General features: G+C 41.2%; 1 protein-coding gene across 1 annotated transcript; it reads right to left on the bottom strand.

The window, feature by feature from the left end:
* Positions 1-362: 362 nt before the first annotated feature.
* Positions 363-989, bottom strand: LOC139729504 (uncharacterized). Its single transcript, XM_071640430.1, has one exon. It carries the CDS (start codon positions 987-989, stop codon positions 363-365), a length of 627 nt encoding a protein of 208 aa, XP_071496531.1.
* Positions 990-25315: the final 24326 nt, after the last annotated feature.

Below are 25315 nucleotides of genomic sequence, written 5' to 3'. Positions count from 1 at the left end.
CAAAGATACAAATCAGCTTGGAATAACAAATAATTTACTTCAAATGCATACATAATCATTAGTTCTGCTCTAAAAATAAATGGATTTAAGTTTCTTTTTGAAGATGTCAACGGAGTTGGAGGTCTGAATATGAGTAGGGAGAGTGTTCCAAAGAAGGGGGGCACAAACAGAGGAAGCACGGTCACCATAACGATTGTGGGTGCGAGGGCCAAGTTTAAGCAGGGTTGCAGATGATAATCTTAGGTCCACGTGTGCAGCCGGTCTGGGTTTCGATGAGATCAGGTCAGTTAGATATAAGGGTGAACGGTTATGGATGATGTTGTAGGTGATGAGAAGGATCTTGAACTTGATTCGTTATGGGATTAACAGCCAGTGCAGATTGCGGATGACAGGGGTGATGCGATCATACTTCCTAGTACAAGTGATAAGACGAGCAGCAGTGTTCTGTATGTGCTAAAGTGGAGCGAGATGACAGGCAGGTAAGTTGACCTGAGCACACTGTTGCAATAATCCAGATGCGATGTTACAAGAGCATTAAAAAGTCGTTCCGTGGAGCTCTGGTTGAGGTATTTCCGGATTTTCCTGATCCTGTAGATGCCAGAAGAAGCAGCCCGGCACACCTTGCGAATGTGCTCCTTTACATCCAAGGAGTCGTCCACGATAACGCCGAGATCTCTGGCAGATTTGGACGCATTTATGACAGCTCCATCGATGGTGAGGCTGACAGACTCGATTCTTTTCCGAAATTGTGACACAATGTGGACGACTTCTGTTTTGTTTTCGTTTAAAATCATGTTGTTGCCGCGAGCCCAAGCCTTAATATCCCTCACACAGTCTTCCATAGATGAAAGGCTGCCAGCTAAATGATTACGTTTTATGACAACGTACAACTGGGTATCATCTGCATGCAGCATGTGGCTTATATGTCTGTGGGCCGCGATGACCTCACTCAGAGGGCCGGTATACAAGACGAAAGCCAATGGACCCATAACATGGCTCACACCTGTAAATAAAATTGAATGTCCCAGACCCCTTCACAAATTCGTACCATAGATACCAAAATAAATGAAAAAAAATTAAAATTCATTGACGCAGTTTGGCATAAAACTGAATAGCTTCAGATATTGAGTACGAATTCCTCTACAAACTGCATTTTGGTTCAAAGATGAAAGCTTTTCTCGAATTTGAAGGGACTATATTTCATTGGGTGCGTGTACGGAAAATAGGTGATTTTTTGAGTGACAAGAACTCGTAGTCTGGCTTTGCGGACCCTTGGACAGAGTTTGAGCCGAAGAACCTGCCTTGGAAATTTGATGGATGACAGGGTATAGCTCACTTATCCAGGTTAGTGAAGATGAAACACCTCATTTCTCCCAGCTATTTTACAGAATTTTTTTGAAATTTGAATTTTAACATACGTCTCTGTCGGGAATTATTTAGCCGTGTGAGCCCTACAGAGCCTTGCGGAACCCCCACAAGAGAGGGCGTTCGTCGATTCCGAGCCGTTTATGATGACAGTTTGCTTCCGGTTTTCGAAATATGACTTCAGCCAGGTCAGAGCAGTTCCTTCAATGCCGTAATTGTGACTGAAGCGTTGGATCATTGTATCATGGCCAATTGTGTCGAACGCTGCCGAATAATCCAACAGAACCAAAACGACTTCGTGCCCATTGTCTAAGGCGAGCAAAATGTCATTGAAAACCTTGGGGAGAGCAGTTTCTGTGGAGTGACCATGACGATATGCCGACTGTAGAGGAGGTAGTAGCTCATGTTCCTGAAGGTATGCCCGTAGTTGACTTGCAGCAAGTAGTTCCAACACTTTCCCAAGAAACATCTGATTGGCAATTGGCCTGTAATTTGCGAAGTTGTCCACGTCCAGCTGAGGTCTTTTCAAGATTGGAGTAACATGTGAAGACTTTAATGAGGAAGGAAAAATCCCTGAAGACAATGACATATTCACATATTTTTTGAGTCCTCGCGTAAAATCAAGGGGTGCGACTTTTTGTTCGTTGTGTGATGCTCGGTCACATAATATTATGATGGATGAAATTTTTATAGACAATAAATGTCTACAAAAAAAAAAATGAATATCCCTTGGTGTCAGTTCAGGCGTTTCATTGAATTTGCTATTACAATATGTACTGTGCGACTTCGGCTACATAATCTTGTCCAAAAAAAAAAAGTTCCTGGTTGTATACTCATGCTTTGCTTTCTATAACTAATGATATTTCATCTCATCATATAATTGTGTATATACTTTGACAAGATCTAGAACAGAACTAGAATAATAGTGAACTTGTACAATATACATGTCAAATACACTTCATAGCTTACCATCTGGTCAATTTACTAAATTGATAAAAAATAATTGGCTCCAGCTGTAGTTTACTATTGTGTTTTCATCATTATGGGCTATGTGATGCTTTGCTTCTAGCACGATGTCTAGAGCAATGGTGTCACTTTCTTCATCTTGCATTGTATCTCTTGTCATTGTAACACCCCTAAAAGGGTATAGGGGCTAGAATGATGAAAGAATGAGGAGAAACAAGTCGTTGGTTGTGGTAGCAGCATCTATGCATGGAATGGCACATTTATTGCTCTCATAAAAAGTCACAATCAGACAATTCAGTATTGACAAACACTTCAGAGCAATCAAATGTGTAACAAAACAATAATAATCAGTTCTCAGTTTAACACATAAATACACACGAGCTCGATGTAACTGCATCCAAATCTGTCATAAACAGTGTTTCCACGTAGTACATGAGCTTACTGACACTCGTAATCAATAATCAGTATAATATCTGAATGTCAATGACTGTAATTCTAACAAACTATTATCTGATTTCAATCTCCTTCCCTTTTCATCAATGATATATTCATAATATATTCTAATATCTTCTTCATACAAGTAACTAGTGATTCCTGTCTGTGCTGAATTCTCATTACAATCCAAGTCTCACATCTGTTAAAATCTTTCTTCCGAAAAATATCAATTCTTATCAGTTTGAAGTGTATGAACACATCTGGCCTTTTCCTTACATGAGTGAGATAATTCTACATATTAATTGTATAATTTGCCTAATCAAACAGTCTTCTCATATAATAATTCCCAATAATATTACCACTTTAGTATGAGTCTTCATACTAAAGTCTGAAGCTAAACTACGATTCAAACAATTATATTCATTCCACAACCATAAACCAATATTTCTCCTAACTAGTTCATCTAACGTTTTTCCCATAAAGGGAACATTGGGAATAACTAACTTTTCTGCTTGATACTCTTTCTTCAGATAAATTTCTACAACAACTCACTCACTAGTACAGAGCCAGCAAACATAAACTGAGGGAGGAAGTCTATAAACTCCTTTCTTAACAAAGAGCACCACGGCCCTTGCCTTCATGTATACATTAAACTTCCCTTATCCTCCTACCTGTAAGTTTGCTCTTCTCTGTGAGCTGGAGGGACAACATCTCGCTGGAGACTGTACTAACATACAGCACTTCCTGTCCCCTTGATAGTCTATAACGCAGACCACACAGCTATATATACACTCTAGTCTTTCTTTCTATCAATGTATCCCTACTAACAAAACTTACTCCTATATGCTTCTGTGAATTAACATCGATAACTTATCTACATAACGTGCCTGAAGATCCTTGCAGATAAAGACACAAATGACATACAAATATATACACGCATAGTAGTTTCAATATTTCCCCACTTGTAACGTGTCTGAATAATACAGACTAGCTACACAGTTCGGCAGTCCCATCCACTGACCATAAAACTCTTAATCTCTGCCTAGTCAGTGACTGCATCTATTCAGTCTCTCACACAGAACAAAAGCCTAGACCCCATCCATGGGCAGAGTGATAAATGTACTGGTACTCTAAAGGCTGCATCTAGGCATGAAACAAAGGACCAGTTCTCAAGCCAGTGCCCTATGGTATAAACCATGTGTGTACACCTGTATTGCAGGGTGCAATGTACATTCACATCCAAAACTTGCTTCTAGGTCTCTATACATTAACTACAAACTAGACATCCTCAAAAACATGTACAAATTATATACAAATTACACATTCAGAATGTATATCTCATCATGTGCAACAAACCACCACCAGATACATATTCACTCATCACTGGTAAATCAGAATTAGCATAGTAGCAACACTCAAACTCAATAATATACATACCCACATAGTTACTATGCCATACAATGCTTTCTGACTGAAGTGTTCTCTCAAAATAAATCTTATCCTTGAAATGAACATATGTCAGTGTATTCCCAAGAATACACATTTCAATGTTGAATAAATAACATTCCTTATTGCAATAACATTACAAATATATGAAATCAGAATGAGAAGAGACTTACCTAGAATGATGAAAGAATGAGGAGAAACAAGTCGTTGGTTGTGGTAGCAGCATCTATGCATGGAATGGCACAAAGGCTGCTGTCACTTCCTGCCACTGCCTCTCCTCACCCAAACTCCTTAGACTCTTCCATTCTCTAATAGGGAGGGGTTATGTAATCTGGGAGGGGGTGCCTCTTATCAAAGTGTAAGCAAGCATGTCTTGGAACCTTTTAAGGTAAGTAATTAAAAAAATTGGGGGGGGGGGCAATTTCCATATCAATCCCAGGATCACACTCTTCCCCACCAGAAAAAATGTCGTCCTCGACATTTAATCACTTAAGCAATCTATTTACAAAACAACAGTGTAGAGAACAATGTTCCATCTTGGCATACACCAACTACCCATGTTTATATTTCATGTGATCAGCTTTATCCATTATTGCTCCCACAATTTTAGCGAAAACAAACATCAATGGTGTGCACTTTCCATTAATGTTGTCATCTGCAGTCAACTGACTTTAAATCGTGACAGTGAGCATCCCTTGATGTTAAGGATAATATACTGGCATTTCTTATGAGTGATGTCCGTCAAATGAATGTTAGCGAAACATAAAATGCAATTACTCAATTGCGAGTATCTTTGCATTCTTCTAGAGTATCTGCACTCTCTTCTTTCACCAACTTTCCTGTTACACAGCGCTGTGATTTCTTTTTCGGCTATCACTCCAACATCAAAACCTATGCCAGTATGTTTATTATTGACCTTAAAGGAAATTAAACTCGGTGAGATACCAATATTGTCACTGTAGACTTTCAAACAAACTTAGGTTTTACAGTTCATGAAACCTTTGCATCAGTTCTGCTGAGGGACTTGCTGCTGCACTGTGCTCGTCGGCGGCCACGCCCGGCGTCCATCGTTGATCGGCGGCCACAGGGGTTGTCCTACTGGATACGGTGGTCCCATCATGAACGGCCAAGGATGCACTGATTGAGTCTGTCCATCAGCATTATCACCTGGTGGCTGAAACGCTTGGTAGTGAGAGTGAAACGGGATGTGAGATGGAGTGGGTAAAGGAGCGGGCCCTGGGATAGGGTGGAAAGGCATGGGGAAAGGCATTGGAGGTACGGATTGAAAAGGTGAGGAATTAAATGGGGCAGGATTGTTGATATCAGGGGTGTGGTGGACTGACATCACATTTCCATGCTGGGGCACAAGGGATGGATGCCCAAGTTGGTCGTATGTGAGGCGAGACGGAGGACGTCTTGTTCGTGGGCAAGGCATTTCATTTGTGACATCAGTCCTGTCGGTCCTTGAAATTTCTGTGCCTTCGGGTGATGGGTTCACTGGCCTCTCATCTTCTTCTCGGGGAGCGGTCATTGGCATGTCGTTGCGAAGATCTGTTGGTTCAGGAGCGATGGTGGTTTCTGGAGCTATGTCATTTTCCTGAGCAGCGTCTTCAGCATCATTTGTCTGAGAACTTACGTTGCTTTCAGGGATTTCAAAAATAGCGTCCATCTCTTCGTCACTCTCATCACTGTCCTGAACCTGTTCAGCGAAATTTTCAACTTCTTCACCCATCGTTTTGTTATTTCGTTCTGTCTTCTTCTTTTCACGTCGGGTCTGTATCTGCGTGGGGTTATTACTACTACCCACTGTTTCAGTCGGAAATGGCTGTCTTGGGAGGAGGTCACACGGCAGCAGGAGATTTCGATGCAGCACTCTCGTCTTTCCACCACCATTTTCTTCTTTGAGTTCATACACCGGCAAGTCACCTCTTTGTTTCACTACCACATAGACCTGGTCTTCCCAGTAGGCTCGCAGTTTGGATGGGCCCTCAGAGCGTTGCATGTTTCTGACAAGAACACGGTCCCCAGCTGACAAAACAATGGAGTTTGCCTTTTTGTCATACTGCAGTTTCCTCTGATGTGCGGTCTTGCCTGCATTCCTGGCAGCAATGTCATAAGCTTGCTCCATCTGCTCTTTCCATCGGGACACATACTCCTTTCTGCTAGAGGTCTCTGTGTGATGGCCGTGGTCTAGTCCGAGAGCAAGGTCAATAGGAAGGCGAGGGTGTCTGCCAAATAGTAGGTAGAAAGGTGAGAATCCCGTCGTCTCATTTCTCGTACAATTGTAGGCATTCACAACCTTACCAACATAGTCACTCCAGCTACTCTTCTGTTCCTCTCCCAGGGTACGCAGCATTGCTAGCAGTGTACGATTAAATCTCTCGACTTGACCATTACCTTGTGGGTGGTAGGGTGTAGTGCGGGAATGAGAGATTCCAGAAAGTTCTTGCAGACGATGGAACAGGTGATTTTCGAACTCCCTGCCCTGGTCATGGTGAAGTCTTTTCGGAAATCCGTACTTGAGACAGTAGTTATTGAAGATGATGTCGGCTACCGTCTTTCCACTTTTGTTTCTTGTCGGGTAGGCTTGGGCAAAACGGGTGAAGTGATCAACCACCACCAATATGTACTCATATCCCCCTTTACTACGTTCTAGATGGACAAAGTCTATTGAAACCAGTTCAAAAGGCTGTGTAGTTTCAATGGGAACAAGAGTTGCTCTTATTTGTCTCTGAGGTTTCTTCTGTTTCAGACATGAGCATTGCTGTGTGATGTACTTGGTCAAGTCACCCTCCATGTTTGGCCAGTAGAATCTCTCTCGCGCAAGATGAAGGACATTCTCTGGGCCGAGATGTCCCATGTTGTCATGCAGTTCCTTATACACCAGCTGTCTATACTTTGCAGGAAGCACAACTTGATAGTAGGAACTGGTCTTGTGTCGGAGGATTCCTTCCCCATCTATCTCTAACCTCTTCCATTTACGTAGTAGTTGCGATGTTTTCCTTGGAAGCTGTCGTCTCTCCGGCCGGTTAAGGAGTTTTCCATTACGGACAACCTTCAGTACATATGAGATGGACGGTTCCTCCTCCTGTGCTCTCTTGATGTCTTCCTTGCTCAGCTGGCAGGATGAGGACACCTCAGTATCTATACCGTCATCCCTGTCAGATGCCGTCACAGCATTTATCCAACTGGTAACATGGAACTGGTCTGCTTCTACAGCTTGGCACACAGCACTGATGGTGGATGGGGAGATTTCTTCAGTGAACTCATCAATGTCACCAGCTTCTAACGGCATCCTGGACAGCGTATCTGCATCTGCATTGGTTCGGCCTGGTCTGTACTTGATGTCGAATGAGAAATCTGCCAACTCTCCAACCCAGCGATGACCTGTGGCATTCAACTTTGCTGAAGTGAGGACATAGGTTAGGGGGTTGTTGTCAGTGAAGACTGTGAACGGAGGGGAGTAGTACAGGTAATCCCTAAAACGGTCACAGATGGCCCATTTCAGAGCTAAAAACTCTAGCTTACCAGAGTGGAGATGGTATCGTTTCTCGGCAGGGGTGAGGGTTCTTGAAGCATAAGCAATCACTCTCAACTTTCCCTCTTGCTTCTGGTAGAGTACTGCACCCAGTCCATCATTTGAAGCATCGGTGTGTAGTACAAATGGCTTCTTGAAATCAGGAAACGCCATGACAGGAGCCTCAAGTAGACTATCTATCAAATGGTTCAAAATGTCCTGGTGGTTCTGTTTCCATTCAATGGGATGTTTTGAAGGCAGGATGTGTTCATTTTTCTTTGTGGTTCGCTTTGGGGATGTCTTGCAGTCTGAAGTTGGTGATAGTAGGCTGTAGAGGGGCCCAGCTTTCTTCGAGAAATTCGGGATGTACTTCCGGTAGTAACCTATTAGCCCAAGAACGCGTCTCAACTCACCAACCGTCCTGGGTGTTTTCTCTCGGAGTGCCTCAACTGCTTTCACATCTGCCGGGTCTGATCGGTGTCCATCTGCTGCAACTATCCGGCCGAGATACTTAACCTCCCTCTCAAAGAATTTGCATTTCGAGGGTTTCAGTTTAATCCCCTTTTCCTGGACACGTTTCAGTACTCGTTTTAGATGGTGGACATGGTCTTCGAATGTCTCGCTGTACACCAGCACATCGTCGAGATAGACATGGCAAATATCTCCACTCAGACCCTCCAAGCAATCCTCCATGCAGCGTTGGAACACGGCTGGGGCATTCGTGAGCCCAAATGGAATCCTGTTCCACTCACACAGGCCCCAGGGTGTCACAAATGCTGTCATGTGCTTACAATCTTCACTGACGAAACCCTGGTGGTAAGCCTTCCCTTGGTCCAGTGTCGAGAACCACTGGTTTCCACCAAGGCTGTCTAGCACATCTTGGATTCTAGGAATCGGCTGTCTGTCAGGAATCGTTTTGGCATTAAGCGCCCGATAATCGATGCACAAACGTAGTGACCCATCACGCTTCCTGACACAGACGACTGGAGAGGAGTAGGGAGAGGTAGACTTCCGGATCCAGTCCTTTCTCAGCAAATCGTTGATGTACTCTTTCACTTCTTGCAGGAGGGGACGTGGGATTGCCATGTAATTCTTTTGCACTGGTACATCATCAGACAAATTTATCTTCATATGGAGGTCTCCTATCTGGCCAATATCTTCATCTCCCATGGAAAATGCCGCCTTTTCTTCTCGAAGCATGTCTAATACCATCGACCTTTGGGATGGACGGAGATGATCGAGCTTGAAGTTGGAGAGCCAGTCATTGGTGGAGACAGATGCCTTGACTTCACTAGTGGTCACATGATCATTCTGAGGGATCCGCTGGATATCTCCAATGGGTTCTAGTGAAGCAACCACTGTTTGTTTGGGAAGAAAAATCTTTGATGAGGTTTCATTCGTCACCACAACCTCTATTTTGCAGTGCTTTCCTTTTCCAATGTCCACGACGGCTGGTTGGATTTCCAAGGCATCCAGCAGCGATGGAGGAAGGGCTGGTTCAAGCAGGGCGGTGGTACCTTGCAAACCCCCGGCATGTATCTTGCAAGTGATGACAGATGTACCTGGGTGTATGCATTGCACTTTCCTTCCTGATTTCACTGGTCTGGCAGGTGTGACATCTGGCGTGGTAATCAAGTCAATGACAGCTGTAATTGTAGGCTTGGGATAATTCGGGAGGATTTCAGCCATGAAGACACCAATATCTTGAGTCGAGTCTGCAACTACTTCAGCAATCACATTGTACCCTAGGATGAGATGGTCTTCCCTCGAATTCGTGACTAAAAATGGGACCAAAATTTCAGTCTCCTCTGCTCTATCCAGACAGACGGGGAATTCCACATATCCCAGGTATGGTATTGCTGTGTTGTTGGCTGCCGTCAAGTGCAGTGATCTGTCAGGGAATAATTCAGAGATTTGTCGTATCCCCTCCTGTGGATGGTGCCTCTGTAGCCATCTCTTTGCGAGAACAGAGACTTGTGCTCCCGTATCCCACAACACCTCTGTCTTCACCCCTTTGATATGGCACGATATGGTGCATTTTTCCCCCACCAAGTTGGCTACCTTTTGTCGATTCCCTGAAATTGGTGCCGGCTTCACTGACGTTCGGGACGAGACTGATTTGGGCGCTCCATGTCCCTTTGGGGCGCCCTGCTGCCGTTTCCCTGGTTGCGGCAGCCCCTCGCAAAATGGTCACTGCTGCCACATTTGAAACAGTGGGAGCAGCTATCTCCACGGCCAGCTTCATGGCATATATTGCAACCCCGTCTAGTTTTGCGTCTATTAGAAGGAGGCTGGTGGGTTGCAAAGGTCTGGATCTCGTTCTGAACAATGGAACGGATGGCTGCCTGCATCTGGTCCCAGTCAGGCAGGCTTGCTTTTTCAGGCTTTCCCTTGGGCTGATGACTCTCTTTTTTGTCAAGTTTCTCTTGTGATGCAGAAACCTCGTTTATGGAGCTGGTCCGATGGGGCTTCCCTGCCATCAGCTTCTGCCGCCTCTCTGTCTCATGTCCTACTGCCACAGTCAAGGCTTCCAGAAGTTCCTCATCCGAGCCATTATTAATCAGGAATGGCTTCAACTCCTGAAGGATGACATCACTCTGTAGGCCAGTGGAGACGGCATGGAGAAACATCTGCTGGACCTGCTCTTCCCCATACATTACTCCTGATCCTGCTTCCTTACAAGCAAACAAAATCTTTTGTTTCAAGTCCATGGCTCTGAGGATAAAATCATGTTCCGCTTCCTTTGGGCTCTGAGCAGCAGTAGACAACTCTTGGAACAGAGCTGTTGCGTCTTTCTCACGGTAGTGGGCACGAAGGATTTTCCTCAAGGTTGGCAGATCTAGTCCCGACCGTCCTTCCAGGTAGCTCCGAATCCTGAGCCCTGGACATATTGCTCTGATCACCTGCTCCGTCACCTCTTCCTCTGAAAATCCTTTTCTAAGCCCACTGTCAATTTGCCGAGCAAGGCTCGAGAATGACAGACGATCCTTCTGCTGGGGCTCACCAATCTGTCCCATGATGCGAAAATCCCGGCGTAGGGACAGGCTGCTAACTTGAAGGGGGCGTTGAGAGTCCTCCACTTTGGGCTGCTGAGGTGCCATGGTCTCCCCTGATTGGCTAGCTGGGGGTGATTCCAATTTGTGGTTGGTATCCTCCCTATCTACCTTCCTAACCAATACCTCCTTTGCCCTATCCCACAATTCCTTACCTTCGTCATCTTGCTCCTCCACCTCCTCGCTGCTCAGGTAGCGCTGGAGTAGCCGGAGAAGCCCCGCATGTCCCTTGGCCTTCGCCCTGGTCACATCCGCCTCTGGTCTCTGCAGAACCCGGGCCACTTCCATGAGCTCCTCCTCCGTGCTCGCCTTAAGCCTTCCGAGCACATCGGCCATCAGCTCCCCCATCTGCTCAGCCATCCTTCTCGATGCTCTGTAGACTGGGTAGTAGCAAGGATCCCTGCCTCCTCGTGGTGGATACAGCCAGGTCGTCGTCCGGTTCGTTTAGGTTGGATGACACATCGGCTAGCAAGGCTGCTCAGCGGCAGACTTTACCTGCGAATGCATCATCCGGGCAGTGCCTCCAGAAAATGTAACACCCCTAAAAGGGTATAGGGGCTAGAATGATGAAAGAATGAGGAGAAACAAGTCGTTGGTTGTGGTAGCAGCATCTATGCATGGAATGGCACATTTATTGCTCTCATAAAAAGTCACAATCAGACAATTCAGTATTGACAAACACTTCAGAGCAATCAAATGTGTAACAAAACAATGATAATCAGTTCTCAGTTTGACACATAAATACACACGAGCTCGATGTAACTGCATCCAAATCTGTCATAAACAGTGTTTCCACGTAGTACATGAGCTTACTGACACTCGTAATCAACAATCAGTATAATATCTGAATGTCAATGACTGTAATTCTAACAAGCTATTATCTGATTTCAATCTCCTTCCCTTTTCATCAATGATATATTCATAATATATTCTAATATCTTCTTCATACAAGTAACTAGTGATTCCTGTCTGTGCTGAATTCTCATTACAATCCAAGTCTCACATCTGTTAAAATCTTTCTTCCGAAAAATATCAATTCTTATCAGTTTGAAGTGTATGAACACATCTGGCCTTTTCCTTACATGAGTGAGATAATTCTACATATTAATTGTATAATTTGCCTAATCAAACAGTCTTCTCATATAATAATTCCCAATAATATTACCCCTTTAGTATGAGTCTTCATACTAAAGTCTGAAGCTAAACTACGATTCAAACAATTATATTCATTCCACAACCATAAACCAATATTTCTCCTAACTAGTTCATCTAACGTTTTTCCCATAAAGGGAACATTGGGAATAACTAACTTTTCTGCTTGATACTCTTTCTTCAGATAAATTTCTACAACAACTCACTCACTAGTACAGAGCCAGCAAACATAAACTGAGGGAGGAAGTCTATAAACTCCTTTCTTAACAAAGAGCACCACGGCCCTTGCCTTCATGTATACATTAAACTTCCCTTATCCTCCTACCTGTAAGTTTGCTCTTCTCTGTGAGCTGGAGGGACAACATCTCGCTGGAGACTGTACTAACATACAGCACTTCCTGTCCCCTTGATAGTCTATAACGCAGACCACACAGCTATATATACACTCTAGTCTTTCTTTCTATCAATGTATCCCTACTAACAAAACTTACTCCTATATGCTTCTGTGAATTAACATCGATAACTTATCTACATAACGTGCCTGAAGATCCTTGCAGATAAAGACACAAATGACATACAAATATATACACGCATAGTAGTTTCAATATTTCCCCACTTGTAACGTGTCTGAATAATACAGACTAGCTACACAGTTCGGCAGTCCCATCCACTGACCATAAAACTCTTAATCTCTGCCTAGTCAGTGACTGCATCTATTCAGTCTCTCACACAGAACAAAAGCCTAGACCCCATCCATGGGCAGAGTGATAAATGTACTGGTACTCTAAAGGCTGCATCTAGGCATGAAACAAAGGACCAGTTCTCAAGCCAGTGCCCTATGGTATAAACCATGTGTGTACACCTGTATTGCAGGGTGCAATGTACATTCACATCCAAAACTTGCTTCTAGGTCTCTATACATTAACTACAAACTAGACATCCTCAAAAACATGTACAAATTATATACAAATTACACATTCAGAATGTATATCTCATCATGTGCAACAAACCACCACCAGAAACATATTCACTCATCACTGGTAAATCAGAATTAGCATAGTAGCAACACTCAAACTCAATAATATACATACCCACATAGTTACTATGCCATACAATGCTTTCTGACTGAAGTGTTCTCTCAAAATAAATCTTATCCTTGAAATGAACATATGTCAGTGTATTCCCAAGAATACACATTTCAATGTTGAATAAATAACATTCCTTATTGCAATAACATTACAAATATATGAAATCAGAATGAGAAGAGACTTACCTAGAATGATGAAAGAATGAGGAGAAACAAGTCGTTGGTTGTGGTAGCAGCATCTATGCATGGAATGGCACAAAGGCTGCTGTCACTTCCTGCCACTGCCTCTCCTCACCCAAACTCCTTAGACTCTTCCATTCTCTAATAGGGAGGGGTTATGTAATCTGGGAGGGGGTGCCTCTTATCAAAGTGTAAGAAAGCATGTCTTGTAACCTTTTAAGGTAAGTAATCAAAAAAAATGGGGGGGGGCAATTTCCATATCAATCCCAGGATCACATCATTTCCTTGAGAGACCGATAAGCTTCGAATGTTTGAAAACTATGCAATTTTTCATCGCCCGTTTGTTCACAGAAGAGGTACATACTCCTTTATTCAAATCCTGACTTCTGGCGCTTTGACCGTCTCATGTCATTATGTACATCTCTCCGTCTTCTTCATCTTTTTTCCTCCTCCAATTTTCATTGAGTTTGTCATTAATAAGAACGATGCCACAAGGCACTGTTTCTCACAAATGCTTCAACTGCTCCTTCAGGTCCAAAATCTACATCAATTTTAACTTTCCTGAACTCCTCAACATTTTCCCCCAAAAAAATAAAGCATACACCTTTCATGCATTGAGCCCTTTGTGTGGACAATTAGAGGCATAATTCATCATTGAAGAAGGAACACAAACTCAGCAGTATAATGCTTTAAAATCGTTCCAAAATGTGAGTTAGGTATAGAAACAACCACTGTAGAAATTTGAATCCGAATAATCAATGTTAAGTATTTTTGATAATAACACAAAATGTGAACAATATTTATATTTTAAAAAAAAATGTTTCCAGACTAAACCGTCTACAGTCAGACAGTTGTGGTTTAATGAGAAATTTACTGATATCTCCTTATATTTTTTTTTTGCTTAATTGCAAAAAACTGTATATGGTAGGACGTTTTGTGATACAACAGACCTTCACATATGCATGAAATGTGATATCTTAAACATTAATTTTCTTCAAATCACTCTCCCAATTATAGGTACACAGGACCTTTAAGTTTTCTTGTGTTTGTTTCTGGCAGATTACACAAATGTTCCAATCCATGGTGACCTAACGGGACTTAAGGAAATTAAAATGAATATAATGAAAACAAAAACTACAGATACCCGTAACTTACTTCATTCTTCTCTCCACACCCCACCCCACCCCTTCTTTATGGCTTCTTGATATAGATCTAACTGACTTTAATGATTGTCATTATGTAACATCATCTTCAATTGACAAGGCGATAAAACTTAACAATCATTTCATTATGCTGCTGGACTAACGGGGTTAGTTGAACTATTGTTTTTTTTTAATGTACTATACTTTTTCCTCCTATCAATCGCATGTATTTTGGGTGGAATGTATGTTGACATAAAGCATCATAAATGTTTGAATCAACCGCCTTTGGGGCCCGGTCGGGTATTTGTCATAATGATTTAGATTCCGCTCTATACCAATTTGTTTTTATTTCTATCGCCTTTGTAAACTTCCCCCATAGACTTTGTTCACCAGCCAACTTCATCCCACTCCCTTTGGAAATGTGAACCAACCAAATATTGCTTTTACTTTTGAAAAATATGTCTATATATAGTTATCAGATCCAAAATAATTACTCTTTTATTCAAACCACTTGGAGTCTCATACAAATATAAATATGATTTTAAAAATATTCAAAATGTCCAAATTTCACTTCAACTGTGAAAATAATAAACTTTTACCCTTTTAAACATTTTAATAACCTCCAAAAGAAATAGGAAAGACATAGAGAGCAGAAGTGAGGACTATAAAAATTGCTCAAGCCCTGGTCACAACTCGCGGTGCGTGCTTTTCGTCCGTACGTTCTTGGCGGAGGCCATGGCATTCACGTTTTTTTCTAAAAACGTGGGGAGGAAGTGACTAGCGCAGGGAGGAAGTACGTCAACGCACGACACTCGCACGATTGCGCAGGGTGTAAGTACGTGGCCCGCACGCCACGCCTGGCCGTGAAGGGTTACGTGCATCGTACGTTGTGCACGTGGGAAGTGAGTTGTACGTGCTTACAACTTAAAAGCTGCGTGCGATTGCCACGTTCTCTTGCGGAGGCTGTAATTACACGTGCTGCTCACGTACGGTATCCCTACTCTGTCGCATGTTGTAAGTGCGTGCAGGTGCGATGATTTTGTTCCCCGTCAGAAGCTAGGGGTAGGCCTAATACTATTATAGGACCACCTTCCGAGGTTCTTCAGAATATGTATAATCATGCGTCTTCTCCATTCGTGTAAATGGTAGTTTAACCTTCTGTGTGTCATATTAATTTCATGTCGATAAGTTTAGGTTTTTATATTTTGTTGAAAGAAAATGAGATTGAAATAAATGAACTAAATGAAATATGTGAAATGTGTGCATATTTGACTCACTGACAGAGAAAGGGTTAATAGGCTATATCAGGTATAGGACATAGGTTACATCACGTATAAAATGGCATTGTATACCTGATGTAGGCTAATAGGCTACTGTCAATATCAGGACTGGTATACAGTGACATTATATAACATTATTTTGGTTGAAACATCCTAACACAATGGAACTGGAGGTGAGATGCATATGATTTGCTGTTATGAAGTCTACCATCTTTATATCCAGTTTCAGAGGTGGTGGCACTTCAGCCATGGAGGCATTTTTGAGCTTGATTTATCAGCATATTACTAGAACAATGAATGTAGGCCTATGGTTTTGCAGTTTTATCCGAGTCTGAAGGTGTGACGTTTGCAATTAAGGCCCTATAAGGTAATACTGTCATAGAAATTTCTTCCTTGCTTAATTTCAAAATATACACATTCTCAATTTCAGAGAATGGTACTGACTTTATCACTGTTCTACATACACAATGATGTCCAATGCCTTTTTTTTAACCACGCTTGTGCAGCTCTTAAATATAAAAATTTTTCAAAACTCCAAAAACCTGGTCAATTCATGTACTGACCACTCAGAGCTAAAGGTTTCTATATGCTTTGCTTCTTCAAGCAGTTTTTGACTGTGTCTTATGTGCCGCAAAATATGATACAAGTGTATATATATATATATATATATATATATATATAACCCCCCCAAACCCCAAATTGTCTCAAGGGGGCGACCAATGTTGTACAGAGGCGGATAAATGTTGGTCTGGTCTGTTAGCTTCTCTCTGTACTGGTCGGGGGTTAGGTAATCACATAGACACCAATCATCATCAACTTTCAATACCAAAATTTAAAAAGGGGCCTAATATTTTTCCACAGGGGTGAGGACAAAATATAAACAAGGGTTCAATTTTATATAATTAACTCTAATGCTTCAAACAGCATATTTATTCACCGGCCTTCCCGTAGGCCTGAAATAATGAATGGCTCAGAAACAATTTCCTTTTTACAACTCATGACACATTTTCTGCAAATATCTACGGAATGACATTTTGTCATCCTTGCAACACTAATCAATAATACATACATTAATATACCTGGACCTGTCTCTCGCACTCATCTCTTTAATACTCATTAACAGGAGACTCTTTACGACCATTTTACTCTACGGGAGGGGGAAGGGGTTTGGTTAGTTGGGAAAATGAAATTAGTGGGGTGTGGCCACTTAGCTCGACGTCTGTTTGGTCGACGCATGAGGACCTCCTCCGCATGTCGATCTCGTCATCGTCGATGAGCTGGGGTGTCCAGTCGGAAATCTGCCCTTATCACAAACTCGTCAACCGGTTCATCACCAGGGGCATGGGAGTCCAGCATCAACACATTCGCTGTCACTTTACTTTGCCCATGGACCTACAACAATAGGTACATGTTTTGCCTCAGTCGGATGGAACGCTCCGACCATCATGACCATGACGCCAGTCAACCAGTTGTCGCTCGAGTTCATTACACTCTGACTTTGGGTGAGCCGAATTAAATCAGGTGAACAGTCCGATTAACATCATCGTGATGACGCTCACACTTCTATGTCAGCGAGGTACACAGTGTCAGTGCAGGTTAATAATTAGTTTGGAGAGGACATGATGGGTGAAGGAAGGGGGTTTCCAACTCTATCTTAGTGGTCTCCAACCAAAAATCTGCTCCTGTCTCCTCAAGCTTCAAACAACTCTCAAATTCCAAAATTCTCTGACGCTCTTAATTGCTTCTCTACATAATGTGTAGGAGCTCGGTCGAATTTTGCTTGCCACTTCTCTCAGCTCAGCTCAGTCATTCACTAAGTCTGACACTCACCAACTTTTTAAACAACTCTCGAACATGCTCTTTTATACCTAATTAACTATTCACATTTTCTTTTCCTACCACTATTTCATTGGTTAAATTTGATCTTTGGGAGTGGTCTCCACAAAATAATAGAACCCCATTGGTGAAATGTCCCATTAGCTCCTCCTATTATTTTCTATGCAAAATCTTCTGTAGTGTTTCCTGTCAATTTCCGCTTATAATTAACGATATCAAACAAGGGGCAGGAGACAAAGGGTCAGTGTCCGCATTGCTCACTAATGGTCTCTAATTTGTTTGACTACTTCTTAAGACACTGGAATCAGTGCACATGAAAATTAGGGGGTGAAGCGCCTCCTCACACTAGTTACGTTCAGTTATTTGGAGTGGGGCTCTGGTGATGAAGATTATGGACCTGTTATGGGGGAGTTAATTGCTAAACTCATAAACTGCTGTCAACCACTCTTTTCTTGGGAAGGGGCATTGACGACGAGAAAACAAAGGAAGTCTGACAGGAAACAAAACAAAGGATTTCATCAGGGACCTCCCTGATTGCATAAACTCAAAGAAGGGGCTGTATAGGGCTGTGTGCTTTTGCGTCACCATGCAATTGTGTGTGCTAGTAGCCACTGGGCTACATATATATATATATATATATATATATATATATATATATATTTAATAACTTCGAAAGAGTTTTGAAAGCCCTTTCTAGTAATATAACAATCATTTTTCTGTGTATGCGATTTTTTTCGATCCCATAATCCTTACAGGTCATTTCTGCCCGGTAGGTGAAATAGAACAGTATGAATATATAATTGCCAACATCAGAACATCTTGGAGACGAAATGATGATACTCTTCCGCCGGCTCGGCTCGTGTTCATTGCAGAAATCACTGCGAACAACTTGCGTTTTAAGTGCGGAGCAGGTGCTTATTCGGCAAGTTCGGTACGGTCTGCGTGCTCTATTAAACAGTTGAATTCAGGGAAGTGTCGAATAAGCACGGGCTGCGCACATATTACGTGCTCAACACGTACGTGCTACGTGCGCCGTCCGTCGAGCAAGTGACGATGGGAAAATTTTAAAAGACGCACGGAGTCAGTGGTTGTACGCACGTTCGCTGTAGAGGGTACGTACGTTGCCCGCACTTAGGGTGAATCCTTAGCCCGAACGCAGCGAAAGTTCCTCATGTCCTAAAAGTGCTACAGCGTGTCTGCGTGCTCCAAAATCCGTACTGAGGCGGTACTTACTACATACGGATCCTCAAATTTTGCCCACGTTTTTGCAAGTAGACAGCACGCACTTGCAAGTACGGCGAGCTGTGACCACGGCTTTACGGGAACCGAGTGGTCCCTGCGTTAAACACGTTAAACCTATGGGATTCACACGATCTTGGAGGAAACGGGTTAAATTTGTTTGAAAATATGTGGAGCAATACCCAAAACATAAATTTTCAATGCAACATGCAGCTCTCCTGCTGGTAGACTAGTGGTATTGGTAGAACAAAAATATGAGCTGTGACGTACGTCCTTCACCTGGTTCAGTCATTGCCGATCATTATCTGAGCCAGAGTCACACGTCACGCTTTACCATTTCTCTATACAGGAGGTACAATCCTTTACCAGTAGTAATATCAAATCATTTAATGAAAAGGTGCTTAGGAAAACTGGACTGTTCCAACAAACCCCCTCAGGTCTGCAACACAGAATAACCACCTGTTACCATAGGGAAACTAGTAAAAAATAGTGCATTATTGTAAACATGCACATAATATGTCTTGTTATGGGTCTGAATTTTAAGACTAACAACCTCGTTCATTGCATTGCGTTGTACAGAAATCAGGCGAATGCCCTGTTGTATAGTCTATTAATTCAGACATCATTGTTATGTACAAATTAAGGGTATTTTCTCATTATTTCTGTAAGCGGATTTCTTGGAGCACCCTCTAATTTTGATCCTCATATATATAGGGTAAAGTGGGGTAACTGGAACACTGGGGTAAGTGGAACACTTGTAGGATTATGGGTACGTGCATTGTTTAGGAGAAGGCATTAGTGGAGTAAAAGTTTTTTTTTACGAACAAACAATTACGAAGAAACAAAATGGATGCCTTCATTGCATTGTGACAAAAATTATAATCATCAGAGCTAAAATCGTCAAAAAAATCCTGAACATCCCACAGCCTGACTCCAAGATGATGCGTCGTAACTATTTTATAAACAACAGTGGATAAGACGTGGTAGTGTTTGGTGTCCTATTGATTAAAAAAGCGTATTTTTGTGTCGTGATTGAAAGATTGTACAACAGGTAACTAGACGTTCAACAAAACTTATGTAGATTTTTTCTTTCTTTCTCTTTTAGTTTAATATCGGGCGTGTTGAGAGCGACGTCATCATCGAGGTGATAGAGCTTCCTGTGAGTGCTTTGTTTTATTCAGACTCATTTTAGGCTTATTTTTCTTCAAAATATTTCATTGACAAGTTTACAGATCCGAAAACTACTAAAAAGGATCGTTTCAGTCTTTAGAACATTATTTCTTAAGTAAAGAATTATAATTTTGTGGACTAAATTACTCATAGAAATTGCATCTTGTGCCCTGTATAAGACCACGACGTCAGGGCGGTAAATTTGAAAATCGAAATGATGCACACGCTACTGAAAATTGGTTTTAAAATTATTTATCGTGTTTATGGTGCTACTTTTTTCACCAAAACTTCTTGCAGGGAACTATTTATGTAATTAACTGTCAAAATTAGGGGAGAAAAATGTTGAATTCCATCTATTGCAGCATTAAAGCATTTTCTGTTCCACTAACCCCATGGAGTTGGGGTAAGTGGAACGCATGTATTAATGAATGGACGGCTTAGTGACTTTGTCAGTTCTGCGTACTTTCATCTTATTCATTTTTTTGTAAACAATCCTATGCGTACAATGCTGTTCCACTTACCCCAGTACGTCGGGGTAAGTGGAACAATGGAGTAGTCATGACTAAAATGTAATCTTGAACTTAATTGTGAATAATATTTACTCAAAACAATATCACATATTTGTATTGTGTTAATGGTCAAACTGTGATGCTTGAATATTTCTTGGCGCGTTTTATCATTATTATTTTTTTTTGTGATTTACGAATAAAGGGTTAAGTGTTCCACTTACCCCACTTTACCCTACAAATGTCTGAGGAAAAAATTACACTTCTGTCCGGCGTGTCACGATTATCAGTATTTGTCACTAAGCTACCCCACTGATACCGCTAATGGCAAACACAACAACAACAAATGAAGTGTCGTCGTCTGACACCATCTGACGTGAATATTTAGACGGAGGAAGACGGAATCGTTAAACGGCATTCCGGGACAGTGATTTTAGTATTAATTTCATTTCATTTTATTTTATTATTAATTCCAACAGAGGTATGAGTATTATAACATTTGCATATACATACAAAATCAATGCAGCTCATCTTGTTTTTAAAGAAAAAAAAAGAAAACATAAATAGTTTAAAAGAATCCGATTATAATAGGCAAACCACTGCAAACTGCAACTGAATTGTATCAAGGAAAAGTTATCAGAAATGGAGGGAACTGCTGAAAACTCTGGCTTGTAGAATGCAGTCCCCTCAAGAGCAGAAACTAATACTAATGGGCAAACAAAACTATAAGGCAAATTACCTGACGAACAGGGGAAACATAAAAAAGATAAAAATATAGGTTTTCCCGGCCAATTTCGCGCTTTTTTTCAGTGCAATTCCTAATTGTTGCATTTATAATCTTTTCCTTCAAATTCATTTTGGGGTATTCAAATTACCTTTAACATCATTCAAATCAGCACTTTTTCAGTTCAAATTCGTAGACAAGCACCGTTTCGCAAATCGTTTATTCAATTTAGCATGATATAGTCACGTGATCTATAGTATACGCTGAGCTCTTTCATTCAAATTCATTCTTGGGCATCCAATTTCGCATTTACTGCAGTCAATTTAGCAGACACGTTTATGCTTTCATTCCTTTTTTCCATTTTCATTCATCATAGGTATTGTTTGCAAGCATTTTAACGTTTCATATTCTCGTATTCTTTTTTTATTCTGATATCACCTTTGCAACAGTCTTTTTAAAATATGTGTATGTGTTTATAATGTTCGATTGCGTTGTCACATATATACACACTAGTAACTATGTACATGTATGAAGTACTGTATATTCAATACATGGTTGTTTTAAAGGGGTAGTCTTTTAACTTTATGATGCTTGATCATATGAAAATACTGTGTCAATACTATGAGAAATCGCATATGCTTTTCTTCAACGAGATCTGTGAACTTCAAAAAACTCAGTTGAAATCGCCTAAATCGCTCATTTTTCGGGTAGTCGGGAAAGCCCCCAGAAAAAGCAAGGACCGGTCACGTGCCTTGTCAGGTGACACTTTGACGTACAAGGGGGCATTCATAGTGCCGACTGTCTCGCCGTATACCGTACTTCACAGTGCAGTGAGTCTTGTGTATTTGTAGGAAAGTTTGAGAAAATATTTCAAGAAAATGCCATGGAGGTGTGTCGTCACCGCAGCAAAGACACAAAAGATGGGTGTAAGTCTGCACAACTTCCCTACAGATGACACCACTCGAAAGAATTGGGTTTTGAGACTCATTTCATTTGCTGAAGCGAGCCCAGCAGTGCAGTGGGATGCATGCAATGCCAATGGTTCTTCTAACGTTAGTCGTCAGGTTGTACAGCCTTGTATGCAGTGATCGCTTGGAGGAGTGGAGCCAAGTAATTTACATGTAAAATAGTAGAGGAGGGGCTGTATACTCGGCTAGGATTTGCGCCCAAAAAGAGGATCCTGCAGCCCATAGCTGTCCCTGTCATCAAGCTGGGAACTGGAAGCCAATCTCATCGTCAGAGAGCTGAAAAACAAAGCGGATCAGCAGTTCTGAAGCCGGAGAGAAAGCGGGTATGTTCTGTATATAGACGACTCTATAGAGTCGAGATAGAGACACGAGACCAATGTATATAATAGCGACTCTAGATCTATAGAGTCGGGTATGTTCTGTATAGACGACTCTCTAGCTATCGTATGAGTATCGTAACTAGATCTATACACAGCCCAGTTGCTGTATAAATCGCGACGGGGTTCGCACGGCGTCTGGTTGGCCTCGGCCTATTGCTAAATATTCTACTAGTATCATTAAGACATCAATTACTGACAGTTTCACGGTTTCGATAGGTTGATAAGCTCCGTCTAGCGTTTCGAGTGGGACTGCCTTGCTTCCCCAAGAAGCTCTAAAGAGTTGTAGTAACCGAATGGTTGGATGGTATGTTCCAAAACAAATTATTAGATTGAATTGATCCAGGACTGGGCACATCGTTTGTCTTCACTTGCCCATTTGTCATTAGGCAGGTGAAATCTTCAATATCCATTTTGTTTTCTTGCCCCAAAATATTTCCCATATAGGCCCTATATTAGTTGACTAATGTAATGTGATTTCATAGTTTACATGTACAAAAAAAAAGTCACTTTCCAATCAGACAAGGAACTTTCTGCAGTTGGTTATTTTCAGTTGTCGTCATTACAATTTCACTTGCCCTGGTTACAATGTTGAATGTGGGGAAGTACTAATGGCAGTTATTATTAAACCTTGTATTTGTGATTACCAGTATTTGTTTCTCCCAAGAGTTCCTACATGCATCTACATGTAGTTAACCATGTTCTCACAGGCCTACATAGACATTCTTTTTTAATCAATCCTCTCTATGCTATTACTAATTACAGGGTTCAGCTGACAGCATTGCATTACAGTGTACAACACGAATCCAGACAGGAAGCAAGCTCGAGGTGCAACAGGTGATCTGCTCTACCAGATTGTGACGCCGAAATACAAGCCTGGCTCTTCTAGTGTGAAGGTTCGTAAAGAACGGTATAGATATTTTATGTAATATTGGAAGAAAATGAATTCATGTTACAAGACTAATTACAATGAAGAGAAAAATATTAGAATGGCACAATTTGTCAACTACACATCTTATTATTTGTTTGTCTCTGTAGAAGCATGGCTTTCTTGACCACTGAGTACACATAAAATGATCGATTTTAAAAGGTCTAGATATACATTTTCTCTTCTTTCTTTTTTTTTTTGGGGGGGGGTGGAGGGGCAGGTCTTATGCCTGTTCCATCACTAATCAGAAGTCATAGAAGCCAAGGCAGTCAGTTTTCCATTCCGAAGACCAACACTCCACATTCCATGACCAATGGCTACTTTGGCATTCTCAAATCAAGTCTTTGCATTGAGGAGGGCAAACCCTAATTTTGATATGAATTTGCAAATATTTGTTTATGTCACTATCAAAGTGGTGGTTTCTGTTCATGACACCTCAAGGACTTTGTTGCTAAAAACCAATGCAAACATCTTAATTCCATCTATTTTGTGTGTCCCTTTGTTTCTTTCTGTTGAATTTTCTACAGCACATGTTGATGATGGCCTTTCTGCTGTTGTGGAGTGCGATGACAAAACTCCTGCATCCTGCCAGCCTTCAACGCCTCCCCTTGCGAGTGCCATCGTGTGTCATCCAAGGGAGGAAGTTATTAAATATCACAGCAGACAATTTGCACCTGACAAATGATCTGATGGTTTCAGGAATCCTTGCAGTGGAGATTGAAGTTCATATTATGTACAATATGATACTTTGCATTTTTTTAAATTGTTGCAGAATGATTTTTTCATCTGTTCTTCTGTCAGATGTTGGATACAAACACTCAAAATTTTGTTATACATACCCAGCATTCTTATGCGCTCTATTCATGAGTGATCATCTAAAGACAAGATAAGAATACCTTGGTTACTGTTGTGTCCCGTCTGTATAACATGTATGTAGCATTTCATCACAAACAATATAATGCCAACTTTATATAGTGTTTCAAAGATCATTTCTTTGCCAATTGAATATTGTCCTTTAAATGGCAAAATCATAATTCATTTACAATACAGGAGTCATGTGGATACAAAAGGAAAACTGTGTGTTCTTTTGTTGATGTTTGAAGCATACATGACCATAATGGACAGATGAGCTTGCATTCTTAACACTATTCTGTAGAGATATTCAGTGTTGTAATGGTAAGTTTAGAAGTTTCTACATGAATGCTGTCCCTTTCTATGATTTTATCATTGCATATTTGCTGTTATAGATTAGAGCTCGTCACTCTTATGATCAAATATTGATATTTTTGACAAAGATAATTTAGAATGAGATGTGCATGCATTATAGAACACACTCAAAAGGGATTGAAAAAAAAATGTATATACATGTAGTTTTGAGAAGAAATGCAATAATTTACTCTTGGTATATGATTCACAGACTTATGAAAAAGGAGAACAAGGTGTGTGTCTAAGCATTAGCATTTCACATAATCTTCATCTGAGGCCCAATTACTCAAGTTCTGAGACCTGGAATGCATCCACAGGGAGAATCTGAATTCATAATGCGATGCTAAGTCTAGTTGGGGAATTATTCTGTTGATTTCTATAATAGTTCTCCATACATAATCATTGAAGTCAAGCATTAATATTTAAGCATTGTTTTTTATGAATATGGTGTCAGGTGTCTTATGAAAGAACAGTTGCTAGGTCACTCAGACTCAGACATTCATAATTATTCATGCAGATAGGTACTTCTGAAAATGTGCACACAAGCAAACACCCACATGCACATATGCTCACATACATTCACACATTTGTACACATTTTTAAATGTGTGAAAGATTGAATAACATCACTCACCTGTATTGTTTTGTAAATGTACACTTGCAATACATTTATTATTTTTATCCTAAATTAGAGTTCTGTAGAGATTTCTGTATAGTGAAGAAGAAATCACAAAGCTTT

This window comes from Diadema antillarum, unplaced genomic scaffold (genome assembly GCF_040938485.1).
Source record: "Diadema antillarum isolate AM-2024a unplaced genomic scaffold, OU_Dant_1.0 seq00000244_RagTag, whole genome shotgun sequence".
Lineage (NCBI taxonomy): Eukaryota > Metazoa > Echinodermata > Echinoidea > Diadematoida > Diadematidae > Diadema > Diadema antillarum.
This window is presented reverse-complemented; position numbering and strand designations above follow the sequence as displayed.